Source organism: Macaca fascicularis, chromosome 1 (genome assembly GCF_037993035.2).
Source record: "Macaca fascicularis isolate 582-1 chromosome 1, T2T-MFA8v1.1".
In the NCBI taxonomy this organism is placed as follows: domain Eukaryota; kingdom Metazoa; phylum Chordata; class Mammalia; order Primates; family Cercopithecidae; genus Macaca; species Macaca fascicularis.
The window spans coordinates 105,238,716-105,252,875 of record NC_088375.1 but is presented as its reverse complement, the minus strand read 5'-3'; the positions used below and the strand labels follow the sequence as shown (position 1 = coordinate 105,252,875).

Here is a 14,160-nt window from a genome sequence, read left to right as displayed (position 1 = left end):
GTTCTAAGTTCCCAAAACAAAAGTCCCTTTCATGATCACATGAGCAATCCATGATTTCTTCCTGTTCTTTTTCTTCTTATGCCCTTCCAACAGATTCCTTTCCCTAACTGCAGTTCCAGAATCCTTGAAAAAGGAGATGGTGTGGAACATAATACAGTGATTTCTCTTAGAGGGACTATTATTGGAAAAGGGAAAATAAATTGTATCAGCCTGTTACATACTACATTTTATTTAATCCTAACAAATACCCTTGACTGTATGTATTATTATATATACTTGCCAGACAAGGAAACCAAGGCTCAGAAATAAAATAACTTGGCTAAAGTCAAACAAATGAGTAAAGGTAGTGCTAGTTTTTGTTTTTGAGACAGAGTTTCAATCTTGTTGCCCAGGTTGGAGTGCAATGGCATGATCTCGGCCCACCACAACCTCCACCTCCTGGGTTCAAGTGATTATCCTGCCTCAGCCTGCCAAGTAGCTGGGATTACAGACATGTGCCACCACGCCCGGCTAATTTTGTATTTTTAGTAGAGACGGGGTTTCTCCATGTTGGTCAGGCTGGTCTTGAACTCCCGACCTCAGATGATCTGCCCACTTCGGCCTCCCAAAGTGCTGGGATTACAGGCCTGAGCCACTGCACCTGGCCAGTGCTAGAATTTAAACCAATGTCTGGCTGAAACCAAAATTTATTCTCATTCCATTGTATTATATTGGCCTACTTGACAGTGAAAGGCTATGTTTAGGAAAGGGGGTATCAATAAAAGCAGTTCTGGTCAGAAGCTGAAGGAGCTGGCCAATAGCCCAGTGTGTCTTGCAGTTTTTTAAACCATTACAGAGGGTCTTCTACATAGAGAACTACCACTTCCAAATTTTTCACATCTCATAGAGTACTTCATTTCAAATGCCACAGCACTTGGGTGATACACCAAGCCAACACTCAATTATCTATGACCATGGAGGACAAAAGGAGCGAGAATCACAGGTCACTGCAATTTATAGCTACTTTAAAATACTCACTTCAGCCATTAGTTTCAACTTCCATTTCCCACCAAGCTTTTGACTAAAGCAAGACAGAGAGCTCTAGGTTTCAATATCTTTGATGTTTCTAGCTCATTGTCTTGGGTTTCAGGGAGAGAGGCAAGAGTCAACAAATACTAAAATGAAGAAAGGACAGCAAAAATAGGAAACAAGGCCAGGGGGAACACCTAGATAATTCAAAGACGCGTTCATCTGTTTCTCTTCCTTTCCTTCTCTATCCTCCTGGAATATGAGAATTCTTCATCTTCTCTCTTTACTACCGTATCTCCATTTTCTTTTTTTTTTTTTGAGACGGAGTCTCGCTGTGTCTCCCAGGCTGGAGTGCAGTGGCGCGATCTCAGCTCCCTGCAAGCTCCACCTCCCGGGTTCACGCCATTCTCCCGCCTCAGCCTCCGAGTAGCTGGGACTACAGGCGCCCGCCACCTCGCCTGGCTAGTTTTTTGTATTTTTAGTAGAGACGGGGTTTCACCACGTTAGCCAGGATGGTCTCGATCTCCTGACCTCATGATCCACCCGCCTCGGCCTCCCAAAGTGCTGGGATTACAGGCTTGAGCCACCGCGCCCGGCCTCCATTTTCTAACAATAAAAGTTGATGCATTGTAAACATGTAAGCAGCAGTGGGTTCCTGCTCCCCCGCCACTCACTGCTGCAGAGAATAAATCTGTGATAGAGCCAAAAGAATTGCCCAGGTGTCTCCTTATCAGCCTTCAGATCTCTCTTTATGATTATTCTTAAAAATATGCCTGTCTTGGTAGTTTCCTGTCTTCCTCTTCTAATAGAGACAATGTTCAGTTTCACTAATGAGTAGCAAGCAATTTGCAGGAAAGCACCTGATTGATGAATGGAGAGCCACTTCCTTAGGCTGTGCCCATTCTTATTGGCAACTGAATCCAATTAGTTGTTCAACCAAATATTTACTGAACTCCTATTAGAAGCAAGAGACTCTGAGAGATTCAAAGATCCATAGGATATTCCTGCCTGCCTTCAAGTATCTTACTACCAAGGCTGTCTCCATTTTGTGAAAACTTTCCCTAAAAGCTATTTCATTTAATACTTTGAGACTAAACACTGGTATTATTCGGTATGGATATAGACATAGTCACCTTGATTTATTTTGTTAATAATGTTTTGCTCCTTATCTATATTATTTTAAAATGTATCTGGGTACAGTGGATCATGCCTATAATTCCAGCAACTCAAGAGACTGATGAAAGAGGATCTTGAGGCCAGGAATTCGAAACCAGACTGGGCAACATAGCACCTTGTCTCTAAAAAAAACTTTTTTTTTAATTAACCAGGCATAGTGGCATGGGCCTGTAGTCCCAACTATTCAGGAGTCTAGGGTAGTAAATTTGCTTGAGCCCAGGAGTTCAAGACTGCAGTGAGCTGTGATTGCACCACTGCACTCCAGCCTGGGCCACAGAGTAAGCCCATGTCTCTAAAATAATAATAATAATAAATATATATAATTTTAAATAAAACGTAACTCTTCCTTGGTTAGGCATGGTGGCTTACACCTGTAATCCCAGCAATTTGGTGGAGACTAAAGCGGGAGAATTGCTTGAGCCCAGGAGTTCAAGACCAACTGGGCAATATAGTGAAGACTCATCTCTAAAAAAAATTTAAAAATTGGCTGGGCATGGTGGCTCACACCTGTAATCCTAGCACTTTGGGGGACCAAGGCTGGCAGATCACTTGAGGTCAGGAGTTCAAGACCAGCCTGGCCAACATGGTGAAACCTGTCTCTACTAAAAATACAAAAACTGGCCGGGCGTGGTGTCACGTGCCGGTAATCCCAGCTACTCAGGAGGCTGAGGCAGGAGAATCGCTTGAACCCGGGAGGCAGAGGTTTCAGTGAGCCGAGATCACGCCATTGCACTCCAGTCTGGGCAAAGCAAGACTCCATCTCAGGAAAAAAAAAAAAAAAAAAAAATTAGCTGGGCGTGATGGCACATGCCTGTAGTCCCAGTTACTCAGGAGGCTGAGGCAGGAAGATCATTTGAACTGGGGAGGTCAAAGCTGCAGTAAGCTGTGATCATGCTACTTCACTCCAGCCTGAGCGACATGGTGAAATTCCATCTCTATAAAAAATACGAAAATTGGCCGGGCGCGGTGGCTCAAGCCTGTAATCCCAGCACTTTGGGAGGCTGAGACTACGAGGTCAGGAGATCGAGACCATCCTGGCTAACACGGTGAAACCCTGTCTCTACTAAAAAAATACAAAAAACTAGCTGGGTGAGGTGACGGGCGCCTGTAGTCCCAGCTACTCGGGAGGCTGAGGCAGGAGAATGGCGTAAACCCGGGAGGCAGAGCTTGCAGTGAGCTGAGATCCGGCCACTGCACTTCAGCCTGGGCGACAGAGCGAGACTCCGTCTCAAAAAAAAAAAAAAATACGAAAATTAGCCAGGTGTGGTGGCATGTGCCTGTAGTCCCAGCTACTCAGGAGGCTGAGGAAGGAGGATCACTTGAGCCCAGGTGGTGGAGGTTGCAGTGGGCCAAGCTTGTGCCACTGCACTCCAGCCTAGGCAATAAAATGAGACCCTGTCTCAAAAGAAAAAAAAAAGTAAGCTCTACCACAATGCCTGGCAGGGACATATAAATTTACACAAAAAATAGCAGTTTTATCATTGTCACTGCGATACACAATATTACATGTGTATTATGACCAGTGCAGATGAAATTATACCTGCCTCTCATGTAATCTGGACATTATGCTCATAGTATTGTGCTTATCATGCCCATAGGCTTTCTAGAGAAGATAAACCTTTCATCCAGGTTTGGAGGGAAGAAAAAGATATGGATTCGTTGGAGAGGATAGGAAAGGATACCTCTAATAGAAGGGAAAATAGTAGGCATTATACTAATTATAGTCCAAGCTTATGGTTGCCTAAATTCCTAAGTCATTTTTGACTCATCAGTGAGGTTATTGACTATAAATAGGTTTTCAAGTCCAAATAGAAATTTGCATTTATCCCTGATATATGTAATCATCTTAACTCAATCCCTTTTTTTTTTTTTAAGATGGAGTCTCGCTCTGTCACCCAGAATGGAGTGCAGTAGCACAATCTCAGCTCACTGCAGCCTCCGCCTCCTGGGTTTAAGCAGTTCTCTGCCTCAGCCTCCTGAGTAGCTGGGATTACAGGCACCTGCCACCATGCCTGGCTACTTTTTACATTTTTAGTAGAGACAGGGTTTCACCATGTTGGCCAGGCTGGTCTCAAACTCCTGACCTCAGATGATCTGCCTACCTTGGCCTCCCAAAGTGCTGGGATTACAGGCATGAGCCACCACACCCGGCCTCAATCCTCTCTTTCTAATCTTCGGAGGCTGTTTTGAATTCACTGACTCTTTTGTTCACTGAACAATTACTATGTACCGCATAGTTCTAGGACCTGGGACTATAGCAGTGAACAAAACAGACAGAGTTGCTGTTTTATTAAGCTTGTCTAGTGATCGAAGACAGATGATAAATATATGACAGGATAATAAGCTCCATGAAGAAAAATAAGGAAGGATGATGGGAACATTATCTTACTTGGGGCAGACAGGAAATACTTCTCTCATCCAGTGAGGTTTCAGGCTCACAAAAAGTGAAGCAGTGAGCTGCACAGATGCCTGATACAAGAATGTTTCAGGCAGGACACGGCGGCTCATGCCTGTAATCCCAGCTCTTCCTCTTCGAGAGGCTGAGGCAGGAGAATCACTTGAACTTGAAAGGCGGAGGTTGCGGTGAGCTGTGATCGCGCCATTGCACTTTAGCCTGGGCAACAAGAGCGAAACTCCATCTCAAAAAATAAAAAAAAGAATGTTCCAAAAAGAATCTGGAAAATGCTGGAATTATGTCTATTTCTTTTTTTTTTTCCTCGCTCTGTTGCCCAGGTTCGAGTGCAGTGGCATGATCTCAACTCACTGCAACCTCCACATCCTGGGCTCAAGTGATCTTCCCACCTTGGCCTCCCAAATAGCTGGGACTACAGGCATGTGCCACCATGCCCTGCTAATTTTTGTAATTTTTTTGGTAGAGATGGGGTTTTGCCATGTTGCCCAGGCTACATTTATTTCCTTAGTTCTCCCTCCCTTCCAAATGGTCCCCTAAAAAGTAAAGTGGAAAACTATAGACCTTATCTGGACCTTTAAGGCCTAAACCCAACTTAGCCTCAATGAACTTGAGGGAGCGAAAAAACTTGAGGGTCCAATTTGTGTGGGAAAAGATAAGACTAGGGTAAGGGAAACAAAAAAAAACATCTATTTCTCTCTCTCTCTCTCTCTCTTTTTTTTTTTTTTTTTTTTTGAGATGGAGTCTCAGTCTTTCATCCAGGCTGGAGTGCAGTGGCACGATCTCTGCTCACTACAACCTCCACCTCCCGGGTTCAAGTGATTCTCCCGCCTCAGCCTCCTGAGTAATTGGGATTACAGGTGTGTGTCACCACACCTGACCAATTTTTGTATTTTTTTTTAGTAGAGACAGGGTTTCGCCATGTTGGCCAGGTTGGTCTTGAACACCTGACCTCAGGTAATCTGCCTGCCTCGGCCTCGCAAAGTGCTGGGATAGCAGGCGTGAGCTGCCACACCCGGCCTATTTCTCTTTAGTTATTTGTTCATCCAACAAATACATATTAAGTACCTGCTATGTGTTTTAAGTGCTGAGGGTACAGCAATGAACAAAACAGACATAAATTTTTGTCCTCATGAGACTTATATTCTAGTGAAGATAAATAATGAATTGTAAAATAATGTGTGTGGGGGTGTTTATTCTTACATAATTGTGTATGTATTTTATATTTTTTTTCTTACATGTGTAGGGGTATGTGTATCAGAGAGAGATAATGACAAGGCATGTTGAAAAAATTAAGGCTAGGAAGAGTGGGTGGCAAGAATGGAGAAGATTGCACTTTTAAATAGGGGAGTGAGGAAAGGCCTAAGAAGGTGACATTTGAGCAAAGATCTGACATTTTCCACTAATAGGGAAGAAAACTCCTATGTCTTCCAGCGAATGATTTATTAAGGTAATAATAATGAAAAGAGAAAGTCCCTATTTCTTCCTATTTAGAATAATATATGTATAAATAAATACATGCATGTATATATACACACACACACACACATATATACATATACACCTATTTTTGCCTACAATGGATATATTCATCCTGGAGGAATACGTTTTTTTTTTTTGAGACGAATACTTTTTTTTTCCATCGCCCAGGCTGGAGTGCAGTGGCACGGTCTCAGCTCACTGCAACCTCTGCCTCCCAGGTTCAAGCGATTCTCCTGCATCAGTCTCCCAAGTAGCTGGGATTATAGGCACATGCCACCACGCCTGGATAATTTTTTATGTTTTTAGTAGAGACGGGGTTTCACCATGTTGGTCAGGCTGGTCTTGAACTCCTGACTTCAGAGTCCGCCTGCCTCAGCCTCCCAAAGTGCCAGGATTATAGGTGTGAGCCACTGCACCCAGCCTTGTATTTTATATACATGGGAGCTAAAATTTTGGAACATATTTTGAAAGTACATAAACCCAGAGTTCTTTCTTTTGGCACCCATCTTTTTTTTTTTTTTTTTTTTTTGAGACAGAGTCTCACTCTGTTGCCCAGGCTGGAGTGCAGTGGTCAATCTCAGCTCACTGCAAGCTCCACCCCGTGGGTTCACGCCATTCTCCTGCCTCAGCCTCCTGAGTAGCTGGGACTAGAGGCACCTGCCACCACGCCCGGCTAATTTTTTGTATATTTAGTAGAGACGGGTTTCACCATATTAGCCAGGATGGTCTCAATCTCCTGACCTTGTGATCCACCCGCCTTGGCCTCCCAAAGTGCTGGATTACAGGCGTGAGCCACCGTGCCTGGCCCACCCATCCATTTTTAACACCCTGAGCACCCTACCAAGACCATCTAAACTCAGGTCCACATCCTTCCACCCTACCTGACAGTCGATGCAGGCCTTGTTCTGGATGCTATGGAATATCCTCCTGAAACTAAAAATCTTGTGTAACAGTTGAAGTGAACAGGTGCCCATGAAAAAGGTGACCTTGGAACACGTACAGAGCAGCTTTATGTGAAGCACAAATCAATATGAGCAAACCAAGTCTATAAATGCTGAGAGAAGGTCTAGAAAAGAACAGAAAGTCAAGTGGGGTGCTTCAGAGAAGGCTTTCTAGAGAAGATAAACCTTTCATCTAGGTTTGGCCGGGAGGAAAAGCCATGGAGTGGTTGGAGAGGTTGGGAGAAGGTGCCTCTAATAGAAGGGAAAGACTCTGAAGCCCAGATGAGCACATTTTGCTTTAGAGGCTAGACTGCAGATTAGCTTGGCTCCAGCAGCAGCAATGAGCAGGGGAAATCTAGACAGGAGGTAAAGTCCACCCGCCCTGACACACCTCTGGTCTCTGCCTTCAGATGTGTCACCGGTGGTGGCCGGCCTCATTGGGGCCTCTGTGCTGGTGGTGTGTGTCTCGGTGACCGTCTTTGTCTGGTCATGCTGCCACCAGCAGGCAGAGAAGAAGCACAAGAACCCACCATACAAGTTTATTCACATGCTCAAAGGCATCAGCATATACCCAGAGACCCTCAGCAACAAGAAGAAAATCATCAAAGTGCGGAGGGACAAAGATGGTCCTGGGAGGGAAGGTGGACGTAGGAACCTGTTGGTGGACGCAGCAGAGGCTGGCCTGCTAAGCCGAGACAAAAGTCCCAGGGGGCCTAGCTCTGGATCTTGTATAGACCAATTACCCATCAAAATGGACTATGGGGAAGAACTAAGGAGCCCTATTACAAGCCTGACCCCTGGGGAGAGCAAAACCACCTCTCCATCATCTCCAGAGGAGGATGTCATGCTAGGATCCCTCACCTTCTCAGTGGACTATAACTTCCCGAAAAAAGCCCTGGTGGTGACAATCCAGGAGGCCCATGGGCTGCCAGTGATGGATGACCAGACCCAGGGATCTGACCCCTACATCAAAATGACCATCCTTCCTGACAAGCGGCATCGGGTGAAGACCAGAGTGCTGAGGAAGACCCTGGACCCTGTGTTTGACGAGACCTTCACCTTCTATGGCATCCCCTACAGCCAGCTGCAGGACCTGGTGCTGCACTTCCTCGTCCTCAGCTTTGACCGCTTCTCTCGGGATGATGTCATCGGCGAGGTCATGGTGCCACTGGCAGGGGTGGACCCCAGCACAGGCAAGGTACAACTGACCAGGGACATCATCAAAAGGAACATCCAGGTGAGTAGGAAGTGTGTGTTGGGGAGCAATGGTAGGTTGGGGGAGAAAATATCTCAGGGGATAAATGGAAGTGGGAGGGGAGTGGGATGGGTGGCAAAGAAGGGCTATAGAGAGGAAGCTCTTGGCTGTCAAGAATAAGCAGTGGTCAGAGTAAGACAGAGGACCTGGCAGATTAGGTCTCCTCTAAGCAGCAACTTCCTGAGGAGAGAAGGTCAGATAGCTTCCACCATTTCACTTAGTGGTTGGCATCCTGATGATGCTCAGCTTACTTGGAACAGGCTGGCCTACCAGTTGTAGATCCTCCATCATATCAGGGATATGGGGGCTAATTTCCTCTCCAAAATGATGTGATCTTCCTCCAGTGAATTTATTTTTCACAGCTGAGAAGCTAGGACAATAGTTCAGTAATTTTTCCCTCAGCTTCCCTTTCCCAACCTAACCTAGGGTTGTAAATGATACCATGTACATGTCTTTTTTTTTTTTTTTTTTTTTTTTTGAGACAGAGTTTCACTCTTGTCCCCCAGGCTGGACTGCAATGGTGCAATCTTGGCTCATTGCAACCCCCACCTCCCGGGTTCAAGCGATCCTCCTGCCTCAGCCTCCCGAGTAGCTGGGATTACAAGTGCCCATCACCACACCTGGCTAATTTTTTGTATTTTTAGTAGAAACAGGGTTTCACCATGTTGGCCCAGCTGGTCTTGAACTTCTATCCTCAGGTGATCCACCTGCCTTGGCCTCCCAAAGTACTGGGATTACAGGCGTGAGCCACCGCGCCCAGCCGTCATGCATATGTCTCCTTATGACCATTTTACAATGCAATTCAGTGAATTGCTTTACCCTTCTAGGCCCAAGCCTTTGCCATAGACACTTTCCCTCTCTCCATTTCTCCTGTCCTCCCTCTTTGTATTAGAAGAGGGACGAGGGCCCTCCATCCTGTTTTCTCTCCCCCTCTTCCCACTGGATGGACATTGGCTCTTGAGTTGTCATTTCAGGAGTACAGTAAATGTAGCCCCATCCAACCCCATTAGTTCATTTATTTCTTCCACAACTGGGGAGGCAGTCAAATGCTGCAGTTAAACACTTGGGCTCCAGAATTGGACTGCATGACTTTACTCTCCAGCTCACCACTTGCCAGCTGTGTGACACAGGTGAGTTACTCGACCCCTCTAAGCCTCTATTTTCTCATCTGTAAAATGGAGCTCATAATATTGCCTTCCTTACAGGGTTATGAGAATCAAATGAGATAATATGCCTGGCATATGATTGCTCTTGAAGAGGTTTCATTTTATTGGAGGAGAAAGACAAATATTTTTTGCAGTTTCTCTATAGTGAGTATGGTAGGTGCTATGAAGGAAGTTGCTGAAATTTTAAACTTAGAGTTTCATGTCTTTTTCAGGGTATAACGTAAGTGGTTAAAACAGCAAGGACTTTGAAATCAGACTTGAGTTTAAGTCCAAATTCCATCAGCTAAATGACCTTGGGCAAGCTGCTTCACTTTCTTTCTTTCTTTTTTTTTTTTTTTTTTTTTGAGACGCAGTCTCGCTCTGTCGCCCAGGCTGGAGTGCAGTGGCGCGATCTGGGCTCACTGCAAGCTCCACCTCCCGGGTTCACGCCATTCTCTTGCCTCAGCCTCCCGAGTAGCTGGGACTACAGGCACCCACCACCATGCCCAGCTAATGTTTTTGTATTTTTAGTAGAGACGGGGTTTCACTGTGTTAGCCAGGATGGTCTCAATTTCCTGACCTTATGATCCGCCCGCCTTGGCCTTCCAAAGTGCTGGGATTACAGGCGTGAGCCACCGCGCCCGGCCGAAGTTTCAGTTTCTTATGGGACTAGAGTAGGATGATGATTTTATGTAGCCACTAGGACATAGTGAGCCTTCAATAAATTGTGACCGTTACTACTATTGTTATTTCTATTATTAGTCAAGTTTGATACCTGGGTGATGCATGTGGTTTGTAAATATTTACATTTTGTTTTGACAAAGTGGAGGAAGACAAGGGAGGACTGAATTGGTGAAGGAGATTAGGAAAGAATTTCGAGGCCACTAGAAACAACTGCACATCTCCCAGAAAGAGCTCTGCCTGGGGGCAGATCATACTTATTTCTTTTTTTTTTTTTTTTTTTTTTTTTTGAGACGGAGTCTTGCTCTGTCGCCCAGGCTGGAGTGCAGTGGCCGGATCTCAGCTCACTGCAAGCTCCGCCTCCCGGGTTTATACCATTCTCCTGCCTCAGCCTCCCCAGTAGCTGGGATTACAGGCGCCCGCCACCTTGCCCGGCTAGTTTTTTGTATTTTTTAGTAGAGACGGGGTTTCACCGGGTTAGCCAGGATGGTCTCGATCTGCTGACCTTGTGATCCACCCGTCTCGGCCTCCCAAAGTGCTGGGATTACAGGCTTGAGCCACCGCGCCCGGCCTCATACTTATTTCTTTTTTTTTTTTCTTTTTTTTTTTTTTTTTGAGACAGAGTCTCGCTCTGCCGCCCAGGCTGGAGTGCAGTGGCGTGATCTTGGCTCACTGCAAGCTCCGCCTCCCGGGTTCACGCCATTCTCCTGCCTCAGCCTCCCGAGTAGCTAGGACTACAAGCGCCCGCCACCTCGCCCGGCTAGTTTTTTTGTATTTTTTAGTAGAGACGGGGTTTCACTGTGTCAGCCAGGATGGTCTCGATCTCCTGACCTCGTGATCCGCCCGTCTCGGCCTCCCAAAGTGCTGGGATTACAGGCTTGAGCCACCGCGCCTGGCCCATACTTATTTCTTGATACCTTTTTTACCTGCAAGCCCTCAGTGGACTCAGTGGGGAGACAGGAGGCTCAGGATTGGATAGAAGAGGCTCCTAAGTTAGCAGGTGCAGAGTGAGCAGTGAGCACCCAGGAAGAAGGTTTGCCTGCCGAAGAAGGGCACTGTGTCAAGTCTGGGTCGTCAACAGTGGGGAGCACACTCTGCGTGTGTGTGTTCTTGCCTTCTCTGTTCTGTAGCAGGCACCTGTCCCCCTGCAGCCAGCCCAGTCCTGCCTTTCATTTCCTGAAGGAACCGCCGCTGCCACCTGGCACACTCAGATTCTTGTCACAGGGGCCAGGGAAGTCCAAGAATCTTGAAGAATATTAGACACATTTGGTCAGAGCATAAACAAGACACTGCCACATCTTGTGGTTCTCAATGCCAGGATACAATGAGACATCCCAGAGTCCAGCACTGCAGGGGTTTTCACATCCTCTGAGATTGGAATCAGAAGGTGTGAACAGAAACAGATGCAGGGGCCTGTTTCATCCCCTTCTCTCCCCTTCCCTCTCCTCCCATCTTTTTTCCTCAGGGCTCTGCCCACCCATTCCGCTGTTTCCTTATTCCCTTCACAGCGGCTCCCATCCTCCACTCCTTCCCTTGTCTACCTCTCCTTAAAGGAGGGAGCCTTTCCAGTACACCCTTCCATGTGACTCCAACCTTGGTAAAGCCACCAACCAGCTGAACTCCTCCAGACAGCTATACACTTGCAGCCCAAGGCTGGGAGTGGAATATGGCTCTGTGCCAAGCTGCAGCTGGGAAGAGATTGGCAATGAAAGGGACTGATTTGGGCTGGGAACAAAACAGTCTCAAATCAAGGGCACTGGACACAGCACAGACAATGGTATTTGCTAAACTGCCAGGGGCTCTTGGCAAGAGCCACATTTCTTTCCACTTTATTAACTCCCTTGAGGAGGGATAAGCCAGGGCTAGGATCCTGAGCAACACACGCCCTGGAGGAGGCCCGAGATAGGACACCCAGAGCCTGTGCAGCACCACCCCAGAGCTTTCCAGCCTCCCAGGCTTCCTAAGCCCATTTTCCCACCCAGTGCCCATAGGCAGGACTATGTTCCATCTGAGCCATGGCTGTCATCTCCCTAGTCACTCATCCACTAGGTTCCCTAGCAGTGCAGGCTGCAAATGTCTATCCCAAATCCTCCCTACTGCAGCAAAGTAGGATCTCCCCTAGGTGAACATGAGCTAGAGCTGCCCTGGACCATGCCACACTGGCTGTAATAGGCTTTTTCCTGGTCTGGCTTACACAGACCAGGAAAAAGCTACTGCACTCTAGTCTGGATGACAGAATGATACCCTGTCTCAAAATAAAATTTAAGAAAAAAAGAAAGAGGAAAGAAAATATGGCCAGGCACAGTGGCTCCCACCTGTAATACTAGCACTTTGGAAGGCCAAGGCGGGAAGATTGCTTGAGCCCAGGAGTTTGAGGTTGCAGTGAGCTATTACCACAAACTGCACTCCAGACTGGGCAACAGATCATGTATGTGTATTGCAGGGAGGAAAAGGGGTATGGGGTTGAATGTTAAGGTTTTGTTTTTCTATGGTTGTGATTTAGGGTAGAGGTGGCCCTTAGGACATCTGGCCCCAAGAAGGGTTTATTGAGGTTATGTTGGTCCACCTAATACAAGGGCTCCTTGGCTAGAACATCACTCTGAAAGAGGTTCTGCTAATTATAGGAAAACAGACTATTCCTTGCCTAAGTATTATTTCTTCTGAGTGTATTCTTTAGGACCACTGTTCCTGTTCCTCTGTTCCACTGAAGGAGCAAGGAGATTGCTCTCAGACAGCCGAGCCCCGCAGCTCTGTCAGGCATGAGAAAATCCTTTCTCCCCCTTGTCCTTCTGCTTGCCTGCCCCCCAACAGGGCCTTTACCTCACTAGGCCAAGGGGCTGGGAAACAGAGCTTGCTCCCAGCCTTCAATGGCTCTTTCAAAAGAAAGAGCCATTGACATAGCTACTTGGAATGGGAATTGGGTAGAAAGAGAAAAGGAGGGGGCCTGAGGGAACGACATTAAACTGCCTTCAATGCAGGATGGAGTGGCATTCAGGTGGTGTTGTGGCTACAGACTTGGGCATCGCAAAGTGGTGCTGAGTGGGGACGGGCATGCTGCCAGTGTGAGATGGCCCAAGGTGAAGGAGGGGTCAGATGGAGGACAGTTGCCTGAGGAGTGATTTTTAAGGGAGAAAAAGATGAAAATGGTAACCAGAAGTTGTCTACTTTCCAAAAACACTAGGAAAGAGGCACGGGGATTTTGATTACAAAGATTTTGCTAGAATATATGATTTAGGATACAGAATTTTAAATAAGTAATCAGGAAACCTAAGCTATAATCTTGTCATTCATGTTATTCTTGCAAATAAAACTGTGCTTTTAAAATCAAATTTTGTCTCGGCGCGGTGTCTCACGCCTGTAATCCCAGCACTTTGGGAGGCTGAGGCAGGCAGATCACAAGGTCAAGAGATCGAGACTATCCTGGACAACATGGCGAAACCCCGTCTCTACTAAAAATACAAAAATTAGCTGGGCCTGATGGCACGTGCCTGTAGTCCCAGCTACTCCAGAGGCTGAGACAGGATAATTGCTTGAACCTGGGAGGCAGAGGTTGCAGTGAGCCGAGATCACACCACTGCACTCTAGCCTGGCAACAGAGCAAGACTCCGTCTCAAAAAAAAAAAAAAAAAAAAAAAAAATCAAATGTTGCTTTTCCCCTCACCTATCCTTCCTCCGTGTATAAAGTTAGAATCATAGTTAAAGACTGCATATTTAGTATTTAGATACTCAGTATTGAAGGATGACCCCAGAAATTGATATCAAACCTAGCTAACATTTTATTATTATTCATGGAAACAGAGGGGAGCAGTAGCCAAAACCATGCAAAAGTCCTTTTTAGATCAGTGCTGTCTAATGATGATAGAAATGTTCTATATTTGCACCATGCAGTGTGGTAGCTACTAGCTACATGTCGCTGTTGAGCACTTGAAATGTGGCTAGTGTTAACTGAGGAACTATAATTTTAATTTTATTTAATTTAAATTAAAATTTAAATAGGGGCCGGGCGCGGTGGCTCAAGCCTGTAATCCCAGCACTTTGGGAGGCCGAGACGGGCGGATCACG

At 46.3% G+C, this 14,160-nt stretch overlaps 1 protein-coding gene across 2 annotated transcripts in view; it reads left to right on the top strand.

Moving 5' to 3' along the window:
- Window positions 1-14,160, top strand: part of SYT11 (synaptotagmin 11) — a 28,937-nt gene that overhangs the window by 1,759 nt on the left and 13,018 nt on the right. For both annotated transcript variants that reach the window (XM_015451189.4, XM_015451195.4), the window contains exon 2: window positions 7,428-8,254. In XM_015451189.4, the coding sequence (XP_015306675.1) occupies window positions 7,428-8,254 (827 nt within the window). The remainder of the gene's footprint in view (window positions 1-7,427; window positions 8,255-14,160) is intronic.